The sequence below is a fragment of the Acomys russatus genome, chromosome X, assembly GCF_903995435.1.
Source record: "Acomys russatus chromosome X, mAcoRus1.1, whole genome shotgun sequence".
Classification (NCBI taxonomy): domain Eukaryota; kingdom Metazoa; phylum Chordata; class Mammalia; order Rodentia; family Muridae; genus Acomys; species Acomys russatus.
In genome coordinates, this window is record NC_067169.1 from 51,482,114 (window position 1) to 51,498,985 (window position 16,872).

A 16,872-nucleotide genomic window follows, 5' to 3' on the forward strand; every position below is an offset into this window, starting at 1 on the left:
GTGGTCTCAGCCACTGTGTTCTCCAGTCTCAGAGGTCCTGTTTTAAGAGGCTGTGTTTAGGGGTTTTTTTTGTTGTTGTTGTTGTTTTTTCCATTTACATTTCTCAATGTATTTCTTCTGTAGCATAAGTGTATTTATACTTACCTAATAGGGATTCCTATCTCTTGGGAAGAGGTTTATATTCTCCCAGAACTAAGGGTTTCTCATATCTGGTCTTGCCAGTTTGTTTTTTCTTAGAGTTTTCAGTATGTTGTGACAAAATCATCCAAGAGATTTAAAGAATGAATGAAAAAAAATACAGTATTATTAATTTATGGTGGTCAGTTCTAAAATATGTAAGTAAATTTCTCTTTAAAAAAGTCAGCCCATGTTTTAGAGTGAGAAATACTTTACAAAACTTACAATCAAAACTATAGTTTACTTACCCAAGAAACAGGACACAGTAATAGAGAACTTGGGCTCCAGACATGCTCTGGTTTGGAGCCAGTTCTGCCTCTTACTCGTTATATAACCTTGCTAAATGTCAGAAAGAAACAATTGTTGTAAGTGACTTAGATTGAGGTTGAAGGCGTTATCTCAGCTCATATACTTATGGACAGAACTTAAATACCGCATGCCTCTCCAAATCAAGGTAAGACTGAAGCTTTTTAGGGTAAAAAGAAAAAAAAGAGAGAGACAGACACAGATTGAGTGTGTGCGTTGGCTCAGGTTTTTGTTGTTAATTGCTGTGAAACTCATGGTTGGTCCAGCTTTCATGTCCCTTCCTTTGGAACATGTTGGTACAATCCCTTTCTGGAGGTTGTCTAATTATTTTCTAAGATTTTTATTGAGATTTTATGGGTGTAGCTTCTGCCATTCACAGCAGGTACAGTCTCACGGTAAACTCCCTGATTTTCTGGCTCTTACAAGCTTTCCACACCCTCTTCCATGGTGTTCCTTGAGCCTTACGTGATGGACTTGTTTTGTAGATTTATCTGTTGAGAATGGACTCGACAACTCTGCATTTTGATTGGTTGTGGTTTTCTGGGATGGTCTCTGTCTGTTTGCTTAGAGAAGTTTCCTTGAAGGATGTAGTTGTATTTTTGTCTTCTTTATTGGGGTTTCTTATACCTTTAGTTCCCTTCCCCAACACTAGGTAAGGGAGAAAGAAAGTTAGAGGGGAGAAGGGGCATATAGGTTGCTTTACTACTTCCTACTGGTTAAGGTCTTTGGGTTCTTTGGAGCAATACCAATCTCAATTGTCAGGATATCTAGCATTCCACCAAACCATCAAACATCAGTCTTAACTCTTTTGTGCATCTGCATATAGACATTTCTTGAAGCAAAGGAAATGCTTCCAAAAGCAAAGAATTATTGAAGTTTAGAAAAATGAGAAGATTTTACAGACTCGTTGGAGAATAGGTAGCACCAAGATAATTGCTACCACCTCTAATTCTGCTTAAATATATCTGAAACATCATATATAAGAAAATCTTGTGAGTTGCCCTAGAATTATGATAATGTAGGGTGCAGAAGTCTGCTGGTGCCAAAATTTACAACCTTTGAAAATAAGAGATCAGGACAGCAGTGCTTGTGGCCACACTGACTTTAGAAGATTTTATACTTCTCATTTCTGAGCTCTGAATCCCATGAAAGATGAAGGAAGCCTATGGAATAAACAATAAACTATCCTCACTGAAGATCTGGCACTATAGCTTCTGCCTGGTGTGTCCGTAGGCAGATCTGTTAGTGGTGACTGGCTCAGAGGAATTCTGTACAATTGCTGTCTGCCACTAAAATGCACTTGGCACACACAGTAGGAGAGTGGTAAAGATTGCCACAAGCTGATAAAGTTCTTGGCTTCCCTCCACCATCATAGTTAAGCAAAGTAAACCCTTTTACCCAAGGCTCCTGCTGGACTCCTGAATCAGAGTTTTCCTTCTCTATTGTCTGGAGACCCTCCCAGTTACTTACTTTGTAAATGCAGGACAATGTATCCCCATGGCTTTTATTAAGACTCTAACAGTGAAAGCAAAGTGTTTCAAACATAATGCATGTGCCCTTCATTCTGAGTTAAAACTATTTTTATTTTAAGTGACAGGTGAACACCCCATTTTCAGTTATGAAGGCAACCATTGTTCCTGGACTTTTCCTCCTGGGGCTTTAGGTACCAAGCTGTACCCTTACAATATAATTCAAGCAAACTTTCTTGTTGCAGTAACCTGTGAGGAAATTCAGGCAGTCATTTTAGTTCCTGAAGAATCAAGTACTATCCCATCCTCCAAAACAGAGTTCATAAAATGTGTTTTGCATGCCATTTCTAAGTACATACTTCCTTTTGGAAGGCTCTGCTGTTTAATGTTACATTAAACAGGGAACATTAATGCAACATTGAACCTGCCTTTAATCCTCTGTAACCTTGAGTTAATCATACTTTTTACTTAAAAGAGGTTATAAGTTGCAGCCTTAGATTAGGCAAAGAAGAGGGGGAAAGGACTGTTAGACTGAAATAAATCCTATTGTTACATATTTTTATACACTTAGAATTGTGAAAGCAGAATTGTTCTATGATTATACAAAACACAGCACCATAGCCAGGAGCTGGAACTTTATTATTATAAAATTTCACTGCGCCAAAAACCATCTAGTTTGATCCTGACCCTCTTAAAGGTGCCAAGAAAAATCTTTAGCCTAAAATGTTATTGACTATTGTAATCACAGAACTTGGGTCATGGGGGCTAGAGGACAGTGGATTTGAGAGTAGCTATACGAGTTCCAGGCCTGCCTGAGCTACATTGCAAGTGGCTATTAAAAAAAAAAGCCCTCAAAGAAGGCAGTGTTATAATCCCTTATAATCTATGGTAGTTATATAAATATACTGAAATTGGAACATGGGAGAGAGGAAAGGGTAGCCATTAAGCAATCCTAGATTGGTGTTCCATTTTTAAAGGACTTAGTGTGCCCTAGACTCGGAGCCTTGCCAATGCAGTACATTAGGATGAAAAAGAATGTGGAAACACTGGAGCTTCTTTTGAGTTCTCTTTGATCCTCAGTGGCTAGGAGTTTCTGAGCAAAGCAAGGGAAATGCTTTACAAACAGCTCTCATTAAAGGCCCATCTCCTGACCTTTAAGGTACCAAGAGTACAACTGATATAGATACTGCATGTTTTAACCCTAAAGTCCTCCATTGCTTCCAAGCCAACGATTCTTTCACCTATGAACTCCTGCACCGTGTGACTTCCTGAGAACAAAACTTTCTTTCTAAGGTTTCAGAGTCAGTGAAGCAGAAGTAATGGGGTGTGTGTTACAGTGCTAAGTAAAGCATAAATTTCAGTGATGCGAACAAAATTGCTCAGATGATCACCTCTAAACACTTATCCTAACAAATAGTTTTCCCTCACCTTTCTAGGTGTTTGTTCCAGTGCCCAAAAGGATTAGCCATTCTCTAGCCTAAGGAGGGCTCTTACACTCCCAAGGTGCTTATTTTTTCCCTCCTAAGAAGTACCTACAGCACCTTCATAGAACATTTGTATGACTTTGAGTATGTGTTTGTCCCCGCCATGCACCTCTAGGACATTAATTTCTTGGTGGAGGGAGAGCTCCCATCTTGACTGGCTATGAAATAAAAGTCAAAACCAGCTCTTCATTCCATCTGCTTTCCTGATGCACTGCTATTATTTTATGTTTGGTTTTTGATGGTGTGTTCACAAGGCTAGGCTTGTACATTAATAAAGTCTCTATAGCAAAAGCATAAAAATAATATGTAACCATCTATAAAATGGGTTAAATTTTGACCTGTTAGAATGGTTAAATGTTTCCCTCTGGCTTGGTGACCTTTGATCTTTGACATGACCTTACTTCCCCCTTCTCCCCAAACTCCACAGGCTTTGGTGACTCCTGAGAGGTGGGAAATAGAAACAGCTCTTATGGTATCTACAAAATCAGTCCAGTACTATAAATGACTTCTGCGTATACTCTTAAAATATCAACCTAAATCAAATAACCAGTATAAAAAATCTTTTGTAAATTTCACTCTGATACTTTTTTCCTAATCAAAATATTTTTTTGCTACAGGATGAAGCTGTTTCTTGCATGACTGCAACCATTGATACTGCAGTGGAAGCAGACACTGTAAGTAACTGACCCCTTTGTGTGGAACCTAGAGCTCTCACTGCCGATCCCATAGCTTCATGCAGCTGATCAATCATTCAACTCTGGGAGAGGATCTATGATTACTGCCATTATTCATAGAATGCTCTGAAAATCCAGAAGACTTTACAGTAAATCTCAGTTTCATACTTCAAGCAAGGATGAGCTCTGTTTCTAATCTAACTGGTAATGAGCAGCAGGACTTCTCTGGTGTGTCATGTTTCATTTTTCAATCTGACTTACTTATTTTCTATTAGGTGCTAGTTCCACAGCAATTACCCAATAAGTTAAAAACAAGGGAAGGAACAAATTAGGTAATCATGACGAAGTTAAAAAAAACAAAAAGCATTGCAGGAAACTCTTTTCTGAATAAGCTTTTCAATGGACAGGGTGACCATGGGCTAAAAGAAAAAATGGAAGGTGTTTTGAGTGTTAGGATCCCAATGATAGGTATAGTATATCTGCCGTTGACTCTGACTGAAGGTTACACAGTAAAGTCAATGAAAGTTTAGTCAGTACTTTGCTTGAGGCAGCCTTTTACCCCGGAAATGAGTACATATTGGTAGTTTTTTTATTCTGAATGAAGCAAGATAGGAGATAAATTAGGTTATAAAAGTCAGCTGTGTCAGAATAAATGACTCTTTTTCCATTTCCAAAGCGGCATTTCCAGTGTCCTCTCCTCTTTAGAGGCCTCTTGAAAAGAAATGAAAGTAAGAATTGTTTGTCAGATCAGTTTATGGAAAATCAAGAAAACATATATATATAATAGAGAGTATTTTAAGAGCAAGAGAATAAGTTCTACAATTCATTCAGCTGTTTCAAGCAAATATTATATAAGAAGCTGCCACAGTAATGAAAGAACACAGGTATTGTTGATGGGAAAATGGCTGTGGGAAGTGAAGTAGTACATAAGGAACTCCAGCTTGCTGTTTCTCTTATAAATCTGCATTGGGGGTGGGGTGGATTTTATAGGCTGTGGTCCAGCTAATTCAACAATGGCTGTCTATGTACATGAGGTTCAAGAATCCAGTAGCTGTTTGGTTCACAAGGCTGGTCTTCAGTATATTGCCAGAATCCTGAAGGAGTAGGCTCTAATGCCAGTGAAAGAATGGACTTGCTAGTGAGGGCAAGAACAAGCAGGCAGCTGGGCGTGGTGCGCACGACTTTAATCCCAGCACTCGGGAGGCAGAGGCAGGTGGATCTCTGTGAGTTCAAGGCTAACCTGGTTTACAAAGGGAGTCCAGGACAGCCAAGGCTACACAGAGAAACCCTGTCTCGGAAAAAAATAAAAAAAGAACACTCAGGCAAAGCAAGCAAGCTTCCCTCTTCCATATCTTTTATATAGGCTTCCAGCAGAAGGTATGACCCATAGAGGTAAGCCTTCCCACTTTAAATGATCAAATTAAGCAAGAAAAAAAATCCCTCACAGGTGTGCCCAGTCATTTTTTCAGTTTTAGTTATTTCCAGATGTAGTCGAATAGTCAACCAAGAATAGCTATCACAAAATCATTTTCTTTTCCAGCAAGTGGAAACCAGTACAGATACCAGCAGGTCTTCAAATATTTTCAACACTCAACATGCCCTACATCAGGCTCAGATGTCCAAGGAGCTGATTCGGTTGAATAAAGAACTTGCATTGAAAGAGGCCCTAGCTAAGAAGATGACTCAGAATGACAACCAACTGCAGCCCATTCAGTCCCAGTACGAGGTAACCTGTCTTCTAGGTCAGCAGTTGGTCATGCCTACCATCATTCGCTGACAGAGAGCACACATACATACCACTTTTGGTACTGAAAAGATAAGTGTTGCTCCATTGTCTTCTGTTTCCGGTGTTGCTATTAAGAAGTACATAGGATCTTGAGTTTTTCCTTCCGGAGTTTTTTCTTTGTCTCCAGGTATCATTTACTCTCACAATGCTAAGCTGGTTCTTTTCTTGGACACTGTCACTTAACTACATTTTCTTTCAACTCCCCTTAATCAGAACTTGGATCTCCGAGAATTCACTTTGCTTTTGTTATCTCCTCCCTACTGTTTTCTAAATCCTTATCCTATTAGTCTACTCTCTAGATTTCCTTCCACTTCTGGTGATTTTTTTTGTCTACTAATTCCTAAGATCTCTTTTTGATGTTCTGAATAGTTCTTTGTATAGAAGCCTTTTTTATGGATGTAGTATCTATATCTAGGAATAGGAATTAAGGTTTATCAATGCTTCAGCACTAGCCCAAGGGGCATGTCCCATGAAAGTCTTCATTTACCTGGAAAGTGGGACAGAGGGGAGGACATCCTATTGGGACTCTAGGTGAGAGACGCATGGGAGAATGGGGAAATAGAAGGATCCAGAGGGTCCTAGAAACCTACAGGAAGAACATTATGATGGGCAGATCTGGGCCCAGGGGTCCTGCTCAAACTATGGCACCAGCCAAGGACAATACGGGCAGTAAACTTCGAACCCCTACCCAGATCTAGCCAATGGACAGGACATTCTCCACAGTTGAGTGGAGAGTGGGGTCTGACTTTCACACGAACTCTGGTGCCGCATATTTGACCACGTCCCCTGCATGGGGAGGCCTGGTGGCACTCAGAGGAAGGATAGCAGGTTACCAAGAAGAGACTTGATACCCTATGAGCATAGACAGGGGGAGGAGGTCCCCCTCAGTCACAGACATAGGGGAGGGGAGTAGGGGGAAAATGGGAGGGAGGGAGAAATGGGAGGGAGGGAGGAATGGGAGGATACAAGGGATGGGATAACAATTGAGATGTAATATGGATAAATTAATAAAATATATTTTTTAAAAAGATTTATCAAAGCTTTATTCTCCCTGCCTCCTCTCTTTTCTCCACATTTCCTTTCTTTTGTATGTTTTATCCTCTCTTTCACTTAAGAACCTTTCCTCAAATTTCTGGTGATCTTTGGCTATCTGTACAAATGTAAGAGTGAGGAACTAAAAGCCAATAGGAAGTTCTCCGTGCGTAGATCTCCTGGGCTAGTCAATTTCTCTACAGAAGTCTTTTATTCTCTTTCTGGAGCTGTGTGGGCAGAGTGGTGGGAAAGTTGCAGTCCCCCCGGTCACAGAGAGTTTCATTTAATACATATCAGTAGCTTGGTTCCTCAAGGCTCCTTTTAGCTGTATCTGGGCTAGCAAAGGTTTACTCAGTACAGGAAGGACAGCTCCACTTCTCTCTGTGCTTCCATGATATGCACTAGCTTGTTTTTGTTGGCATTCATCCTATAGGAATCATATTTTAACTTTTTCCATCTGGAAGTCAGTTACTGATTTTCTCTGCCCAAAGTCTGTTGATATGCCTACTCTTTATGCTTGTTAACTTATATAACTTTTTGCATCATTTTAGTGGGATTGCAGGAGAAGGCTTAAATAGGTAGGACAGTTGTTTGTGTGAACAAGGCATACAACCCAGCCCTTTTCAGGTCAAATGTGTTTTGGCTTTTTCCAGGATCAATAAAAGGTTGCTAGTAAGTCTTTCTTCTTATACTACCTGGAAACAAGGGAAACAAGTTCCTCTAGAATGTTTCCTACTCTATAAGGGAGTATAAATAATGATGTATATCTATAGCTACAATGATATAGCTACTCTTTCCCACTCCCTAAGAATCAAATGCAAAAGAAATAGACTCTTAATTTTAAAAAAGTAGTGCCTTTGATTCACATGTAAATCATCACCTCTCTTTCTAAGAAATATTGACAGTTTTCCAGTTTTTAAAAAGCATGTGCAACAAAAGAAGAAAAGAAAAGAAAATCCGTGTGTGGTGGCACATGCCTGGAAACCCAGCAATCAGGAGGCAGAGGCAGGCGGATCTCTGTGGGTTCAAGGCCAGCCTGGTCTACAAAGGGAGTCCAGACAGCCAAGGCTACACAGAGAGAACCTGTCTTGAACCGCCCCCTGAAAACAAACAAAAAAGCATGTGCATATGCGTGCATTCCCATACATACACAGAGATCAGAAGAGCACTTTGTGGAGCTGGTTCTTTTTTTTTTTTTTTTTTTTTTTTTTTTCTGTCTTTATTTGGCTTTCACAGCAAGTACTGTTACTTAGTGAACTATCTCCAGTCCAGTCCAAGTTTTTTAATTTCTAAGCAATATTTTCCTACCATGGTGAAAAATGTTGTGAGATATCCACCAGAAAAGACTGCTTAGACATGGGTTTAAGCCAATAGAAAGCCTTTATTAGCCAGCTAGCAACTACACTAGGTTTTTGAGATCCCAGCGTAGCCCTGAGTCTTTTCTTAAGGTGAAATTTTAAGCACAAAAAACATATTCTGGGTTGACGTACTTCAGTGAACAACAAGAACAGTTAGCCAGAAGCAGAACTATATAGAAGCCAAAAAAGCAAAGATGGTCCATTTAGAGACTTTCCCAGAACTATGGGCTAGGCCTTTGTTTTATTTTTGGTTGGTAACATTGTCCACGTGCTGAGTTTAGCAGCTTGAATGGTGCTTCCACCATGAGGTCAATGGTGCTAAGGTCTCAAAACCTAAGGTTACAAAAAACTATTACACAAAAGACGAGTGAAACATATTTCTGTTCAATGAAGGTTTTTGTCAGTTGTTGTGAACCAGAAATCAAATATTTTAATAAGATAATTCATGACTAAATGTGGATATTATATTGTGGACATGATATGGGTGATAATAGTTTCATCCATTAAATTAGTGACAATTTTGAAGTGTTATGATATCAAACATTAGTAAGGCTACAGCTTAACCTTAAATGGCAGCTTGGATGATAATGAATGTATGTTATAAGTATAGTATGTATTTTTATTTACATGTAGTTACATGATGTATTTCAGATATCTACATATATAATATTTTCTACTTAACATGTAATAGTGTATTTTATGTATATGAAAGTTTAAGTGTGTAATGTATACACATGTAAATAGGGAAATGTCTGGAAGATCAATACTAAGCTTCTTCAGAAAAGAAGCTAGAATTTTGGCAGAGCTGAGACACTCAGTCTTATCTTTTATACGTGTTATCTGGATCATTTTTTATAGGAAGATAGTCATAATTAAATATAAATGTATATGCATGTACTCTTTATTTTCTTTTGTTACCAACCAGTTTAAATATGCAAGGTAACTATGAAGCAATGCTATTGACTTCTGTTGGTTATATTAGAGTGGCTTGGCCTAGTACTTGGAAAACAGCTCTAGCAAATTTAGAAGTCATCTCGGATACAGCCCTTAACCTGCCTCTGCTGCTTTCAGTCTGTCCTGTACTGATCCTGAGTCTTCTCAGCCACTCATTTAGTCAGTTTTCTTTGGTTTTGGTAATGAGGACAAGATATAATCTGACCAAAGGGATTTTTACAGCCTAGAAGGGATTCAAAATTTTAGTTTCTAAAAGTCATTGCCTAAATACATGAAGAACTGTGGTTCCTATTGAATTGATAAATAAATAAATTGATAAGAATACTGAGAGCTAAAGATATGGTAGCATGTTTACTTAGCATTAGTGAAACCCTAGGGTTGATCCCTAGCACCAAATAAACTAACTGGGCTTGGTAATTTGTAATCCTAGCACTCTGAGGCAGAGGCCAGATCAAAAGCTCAAAGTCATTCCCAGCTAAATAGGGAAGTCAGGGTCAGAAGAGATCTTGCCTCAAAAAAAAATTAGTTCACATAGCTCTTTATAGATTATAAAATGGCCTTACCATTTAATCCAGTTTTATCTTCTTAGCAACCCTATGAAATAATAGTAGTGGAGCTTGTCTGTTTACTTGTTTGTTTTTTGAGATGGATCTCACAATATTGTCCAGTCTTGCCTCCAACTTCTAGGTTCAAGTGTTTCTCCTGCCTCAGCCTTTTGAGTAGCTAGGGCTCTAGGCGTGCAACACTACACCTGGGTCATATTATCTATACTTAAAGAGAAACTTGAGAGACCCCAAGATGACCTCTAAATCTAATAACTCACTAGAAAGACTCAAAAGACTCAGCAAATAGTCATACCCATGGCTAAGATTTATTAGGGAAAGGGTACAAAGTAAAATCAGCAAAGAAAAAAAAGCTCATAGATAAAATCCAGAAGAAACCAAACACAAGCTTCTAAAAATCCTCTCCCAGTGCAGTCACACAGAATGTTTTTATTCTTCCTTTTATGTAATTATATGTAACATATTCTTTACCAGGTGATTTGAGAGAATAGAGAAGTAAAAAACCCATTCCCTGGCCCCAAACAATTTTAACATAGGAGGTAAGGAAAAGAAACCTAGACACAAGTCTTTACCAGGAAAGACTCAACCCCCTTACCCTGGGAATCCAGGGGTCAAATAGGCTCTTTGTCTAGTACATACCATAAGTCTATAGCCCCTGAAAGGCATTCTGGGATAAATTATAGTATTTACATAATTTAGACATAAGTGAGCCACTGTTACCAATCAAGTAATGGCCCTGCCAAAATCAGAGTTTCCAGGCACCAGCCAACCTTACAAGGAGCCCTTTTTATTGATATTGGTCTCAGAACTACTATATTTACTCTTTTCAGCATAGAAACTAGGGCCGAAAGGGGTTTAAGAGGGCAGCAGATCTCATAAATGGTTGTGAGCCATTATGTGGTTGCTGGGAATCTAACTCAGGACCTTTGGAAATTTGCTACCACGCAACTCTATTCTTTCAAGTCAAAAAGAAATATTTTAGTGTGCAATTGATGTAGAAGATTAAATTTATAAATCCAGATGTGGAGTTCCTGTAACCTTATTACTTGGGAAGCTAAGGCATGCAGATAGCAGAGTCCAGCCTAGCTTGTATAATAAGACCCTGTTTGTTTGTTTGTTTTTAAATGAAAGACAGAAAAGGAAAGGACGGAGGAAGGAAGGAAAAATTAATATAAGCAATTCTTAGGCCAGGCATGATGGTACACAACTTTAATCCAAACACTCAGGAGGGAAAAGCAGGCCTATCTCTATGAGTTTGAGGCCAGTTTGCAAGTTTCAGGCCAACTAGAACTATATTATGAGACCCTATCTCAAAATATAATAATTTGTGGTTCCTGGAGACAGAATGTTGAAGCAATTATCTTCTTCTTCTATGTAATCCTTTTCTCTGACCTGTAATGTTTCTAGGATAACATTAAAAATCTAGAATTGGAAGTCCTCAGTCTACAGAAGGAAAAAGAAGAATTGGTTCTTGAACTTCAAACAGCAAAGAAGGATGTCAACCAAGCCAAGTAAGAATAAAGCCAATAAATGCTAAGCTCCTGGCATGTGTAAGGTGATTTGGAGAGAATAGAGAAATAGAGGACCCATTCACTGTCCACAATTTTAACATAGTAGGTAGGGAAAAGAAACCTAGACACAAGGATAATTAAATAATTGAGACTTTTTACATTTTTAAAAAATTGTGTTTGATTATGGGTAGGTGGTATGTGCACATGAATGCAGATGCCCATAGAAGCCAGAAAATGGTACACGATCCCCTGACAATGGAGTTACAGGTGGTTGTGAGCCACCCAACATGCATGCTGGAAACTGAATTCAGGTCATCTGCAAGAGCAACATATGCTCTTAACTCTTGTGCCATCTCTCCAGTATAGGCTCAATTTTCTTAGCAAATATATTTTATTTATGAACGTATTAACCGAGAGTACCTCACTTATAACCCTACTAACCTAAACAATAGGAAAAGAAGATTAAAGAATACGATAACGAAACCATAAAGATATCAGTTCTGAAGAACGATTCTCCTGGATTTCTTCTGCTGGAACCTGGAGCAACCAGAGCCCAGAACCTCAGCAGGAGCCAGGAGCCCCTAAGCCTTCCCTGGAGCGGTTCTCTCGAGGAGGGTCTTGAAGTGGAGTGATGAGCAGCCAAAAGGCCCCACCTCTTGTTTTTGGCTCACATTTATACCTCCTCTCAGAATTTGTTCAATGATGTTTTTCAGCTGGTTAACATCCAATCTCCTCCACATGGTGGTTCGACTCCTAAGGTGATAAACATCACCTGTTCTCTCACAAGTCTTTTTCTTATCCCCCCACTTGTGCTCTAAAAACAAACAAACAAAAAACATGTTTATCTCTCCTTCCCTCCAGCCCCAGTAAAATAACATTTCACGATGACAATAAAAGAATGCTTTAACATACAAACAACTAGTGCTCAAATCAGTTTTTATCAATGATTAAGAATTACTTTGTTAAGAGTAATAAGTATATAGAGTTCACAGGCAGGAGCTACTGATGCAGGCTGGTGTGATCAAGGAAGGATTTATAAGTAAGCTGGCATTTCGGGGAAAAATCTTAAGACCTCCTAGATAATTTCTGTGCCCCAGCTTGTGAATAAAATTAATGCCCCAGCTAATAATTAAAAGATCAATCTAACCATTCCTTGATTGGTTAAGAATATAACTAGGACAGATAATCAGAACCCCTCCTCTCCCTTTGACTTCTAAATTAGAAAGAGCCTAATTTACTAATAGAATTATTTTCGTTTTCTATTAAATCTAAACCGTATGCTATTTAGATTCCTGTTAAATGTTTACTTTATCTCTTCAGCTTGTATAATAACCATCATAATCATTCCTTATAGCCAAAGCAGGGTGATTTCCTTCCTTTTGGCTCTGAGTGGTGAGAAAGAGTATATTTGAAGCAGTTCATTGTATACTCATTAATATGTTGCTTTACTCTGATATGAAGCTCTCAGTAGTCAGATGGTTTTGATTGGATGGGGTATAGTCATTATTTTAAAGACTGTATTTTAATGTTATAAATCTGGGAGTCCTCTGTTACATATTTTGGAAGCCATTTCACTCCTGTTATACCTGTGTTTAGGTTGAGTGAACGCCGTCGCAAGCGTCTTCAGGAGCTGGAGGGTCAAATAGCAGATTTGAAAAAGAAACTACATGAACAGTCCAAACTTTTGAAGCTGAAGGAATCCAGTGAGCATACTGTCTCCAAGCTGAACCAGGAGATACGGGTAATAAACTCTCATCCTTGTTTTGGCAACATTGAAACTGAAAGCATAGGTGTTCCATTTAGAATCATGCTGAAGTGATTCAAGGTGAGAAAGTGGGAAGCGAGGCAATCATTTCAGGTGTAAAACTAGCCACAAGTGTGGTATTATAAGGATATTGTGCCAGTCACTGTCTAGAATCTGAATTTAAGAACGTTGTTTTGATCTTTTGTTCCTTTTTTGCATACAGAATTTTTAACGTCAGACCAAAAGATTAAAATATGTCAATATTTAGTGGCCATGTTCTGATCATCTCCTGTGATCACATGGCAGACTTTTGTAAAGTAGTAGCAAGATATCAGACATCTACAGGATATTTTCAGTTATATAGATGAGTGTTCAGCTTATAACATCAACCAAATGAGCACAGCTCATTTACACTGAAATCTTTAGAATACTAATAGTCATAGCTGACTCTGTCCATGATCTTTGAAAATAATTCTTTAGGGCCACCTTTAATCCCAGCACTCAGGTAGGTAGATTTTTTTGTAAATTCAGGGTTATCCTGATCTACAATAGCAATTTCAAGGCCATTGAGAGTTGTATCTTGAGACACTGTCTCAAAAAATTATTCATTTTCTTGAGGGGCTAGAGAGATGACTCAGTGTTTAAGAGCCCTTGCTGCTCTTTCAGAGAATCCAAATTCTGTTCCCAACACACACATCAGGTGGCTAACAACCACCTCTAACTCCAGCTCCAGGGGATCCAACACCTCACTAACATTCATAGGCTCTGCACACATGCGTACACGTGCACACACATATACACACAATCAAAAATAAAAACAAATCTTAAAAAAGAAAAGAAAATACTTCCTTGAAATTCTACTAATATAAATGTAGGGCAGGATTTAGCTTTTTTGGAATATTTCTCTTGCTTTTTGAGTCTCCATTTGTGTAGTCTATGCTTGAAAACCCTGTGTAAATCTAGCAAGAGGTAGCAAGCCTAACCCGCATTTGTTGGTGACCATCTCAGCTTAGCTCCGGCCTTTCTCTCTTCCTTATGGTTACTCTATCCATCTGTATATCAGCCTAGAATAAATTGCACATGACTAATACACTGGTTTTCTTTGGTTTAGTTTTGTTTTGTTTTTACAGATGATGAGAAACCAGCGAGTACAATTAATGCGTCAAATGAAAGAGGATGCTGAGAAGTTTAGACAGTGGAAGCATGAAAAAGACAAAGAAGTAATCCAGTTAAAAGAACGGGTAAGTTAAAAAAAAAAAAAGTTAAAGCTTCTCAGAGGCATAGGTAATGAGGCCTTCTCTGAGTTAGCAATCCTAAAGATTCTTTTCATATATCTGATGTCTCCAGAAATGGGACGCTCATGAGCAGCCTTCTATTGAGCATCCACCCAGAGCCATATAGAGATGGGAGTATAGAACTCTCTACACATTGTCCTCTGGCCTCCACACATGTGCCACACAGTAATAAATAAAATAATTTTTAAAAGAACAGCACACAAGAAAAAATATTCTCCAGCAAAAAAGCAATAATGGAAAAACAGGGCAAAAAAGTATGAGACATAATAAGACAGAAGGCAAAAGACGTACATTGAAGCACATTAGTAACATTCAGTGTTGCTGTGGGGTATTTTCTGCTTATCTCCAGTGATACTGTACTAGAAGCAGAAAGATCTTACAAGCAAATCAGCAAGTTCCAAAAACTTCTGATCTTAAATGCACAAAAAATTTGTCAGGGAGAAAAATCTAAGAAACCAAAATGTCATCAGGGAATATATATTACTGATGATTACTCGTGGCAATACATAGTACAATAAATTCGAAAGAAAGAAATTGCTTTAGCAATATCTTCTTTAAAAATAATATTTTATTGGGCAGAGGGAAGAGAGCACCAACAGCCTGAGAAGTCACCTTTCTCCTACTATGTGAATTTGAGGGATCAAACTCAGGTCATCGGGCTTGGTGGCAAGCACCTTTTCCTACTAAGCCATCTTGCTGGCCCAGTCAGAGTTTTTGGTATAGCATTTTCCAGAAGAATTTTCAAGTGTCCATGTATGGAGTTTTGTTATTTTATTGTGGGGGTTGTTTATTCGTCTTTTGGTTTGGGCTTAACAATGGGCACTTCAACACCCAGCAAAACTATTTATATGGATGGTATTTGGGCAAAATATGAGAAGATAGAACATGGTAATTATAGAAAACAAAATTTTTAAAAATCACTTATCAAGACCATTGAGCTATTTAGTGGAGCATGCACATGATACACATAAAAACCACCACTAGAAACCACAGTGCAGTATCACCTCATATCCATTGAAAGAGCTACAATTAAAAAAAAAAATAGCAAAGTTGGTGAGAATGTAAAATCAGGACCCTCAAGCATTACTAGTGGAATGTAAAATGGTCCAGCCACTATTTTTTAATATTTATTTATCTCATGTATGTGTATATGTGTGAGCACACATGTAGAGATCAAAGGACAAGTTGCAGTAGTCAATTCTCTCTACATGTGAGTCCAAGGAATCAAACCCAGGAACCACCACCCTCTGAGCCATCCTACTAGCCTAACTTAATACCTATTAAACAGAGAGTTACCATAAAATTCAGTGTGCATGAGACCCTGACTTCAGTCCTCAACACACACACACACACACACGGCGGGGGGAGGGAGAGAGGGAGGGAGGGAGAAACATTCGACAAAATCCAACATTCTCTGATGGCTAAAAGAAAATTAATAGATGACTTCCTGAATTTGATAAATTAGTGTATGAAAACCCCACTACCAACATTAGATTTTAGTCAATGATAAAAAAAAAAAACCAAAATTTTCCCTTAGATCAGGAACAAAAATGTTGCTCATCACTTCTATTGAAATTCTCCCGTTGGCTCTACCCTATAAAGTTGTTTACAGATGACATGATCAGATATACAGAAAATTCTAGAGAGTGCACTAAAATATTTCTGCTAATATAGCAGTTCAGCAAGGTTGCAGGGTATACACATAGTAAATATAAGAAAGTAAGTTGTGGAGTTGGAGAGATGGCTCAGTGCCTAAGTGCTTACTGCTCTTGCAGAGGACACAGGATCAGTTACCAGGCACCTACATAACAACTTATAGCTGCCTGTAACTCCAGTTCCAAGAAACCCAATGCCTTCTGGCCTTATCAGGCACATGCATGTAAATGATGCACATAAGTTCACACAAGTAAACACATGTGCACTTAATTAAAGCAGAGAAAATTTATTTGTGCATACTAAAGTTAAAATAATTCAATTTGGAATAGCCTCAATACAAATACTTCAGAATAATTACCAAGAGAATTAACCAATTTTTACACTGAAGACTACAAAACATTGAAAATTTAAAAACCAAATAAAAGATAATTCATATTCATCGGTGGCAAGATTTGATATTCTAAACATAGACTATCCCTACATTTATTTGCAGATTCAACACAATCTTAGTCAAAATTTCAGTGATAAAATGTTTGCCTAACATGTATGGTGCCCTGGGTTCAGTCCCTAGTGCTAGGGAAAAAACTCATAGAAATTCACAAGCTAATCCTAAAATTCAGATGGAAATATAAAAGCAATCAAGAAGAAAGGCTACAACAAATATGACTAATAACTGCATAAACATAGACACATATGAGAGGATTAGAATTAAAAGTGCAAAAATCATGCACTTTATAATCAGTTGTGTTATTGGAGGGCTAACATCAGGGATTCAATCTGGAGTCTTAGCCATGACAAGCAAGCATTTCACTACATCCTCAGCCCCGATTTTACTTTTTTCTCTTTGTTTCTAATTTTTAAGA

The 16,872-nt window shown here is 38.2% G+C and overlaps 1 protein-coding gene across 1 annotated transcript in view; it reads left to right on the forward strand.

Annotated features, from left to right (window-relative positions):
• Positions 1-16,872, forward strand: part of Kif4a (kinesin family member 4A) — a 113,754-nt gene that overhangs the window by 67,777 nt on the left and 29,105 nt on the right. Inside the window, exons 13-17 of the mRNA XM_051141098.1 lie at positions 4,054-4,110; positions 5,651-5,836; positions 11,211-11,314; positions 12,911-13,055; positions 14,189-14,299. Of these exons, the coding sequence (XP_050997055.1) occupies positions 4,054-4,110; positions 5,651-5,836; positions 11,211-11,314; positions 12,911-13,055; positions 14,189-14,299 (603 nt within the window). The remainder of the gene's footprint in view (positions 1-4,053; positions 4,111-5,650; positions 5,837-11,210; positions 11,315-12,910; positions 13,056-14,188; positions 14,300-16,872) is intronic.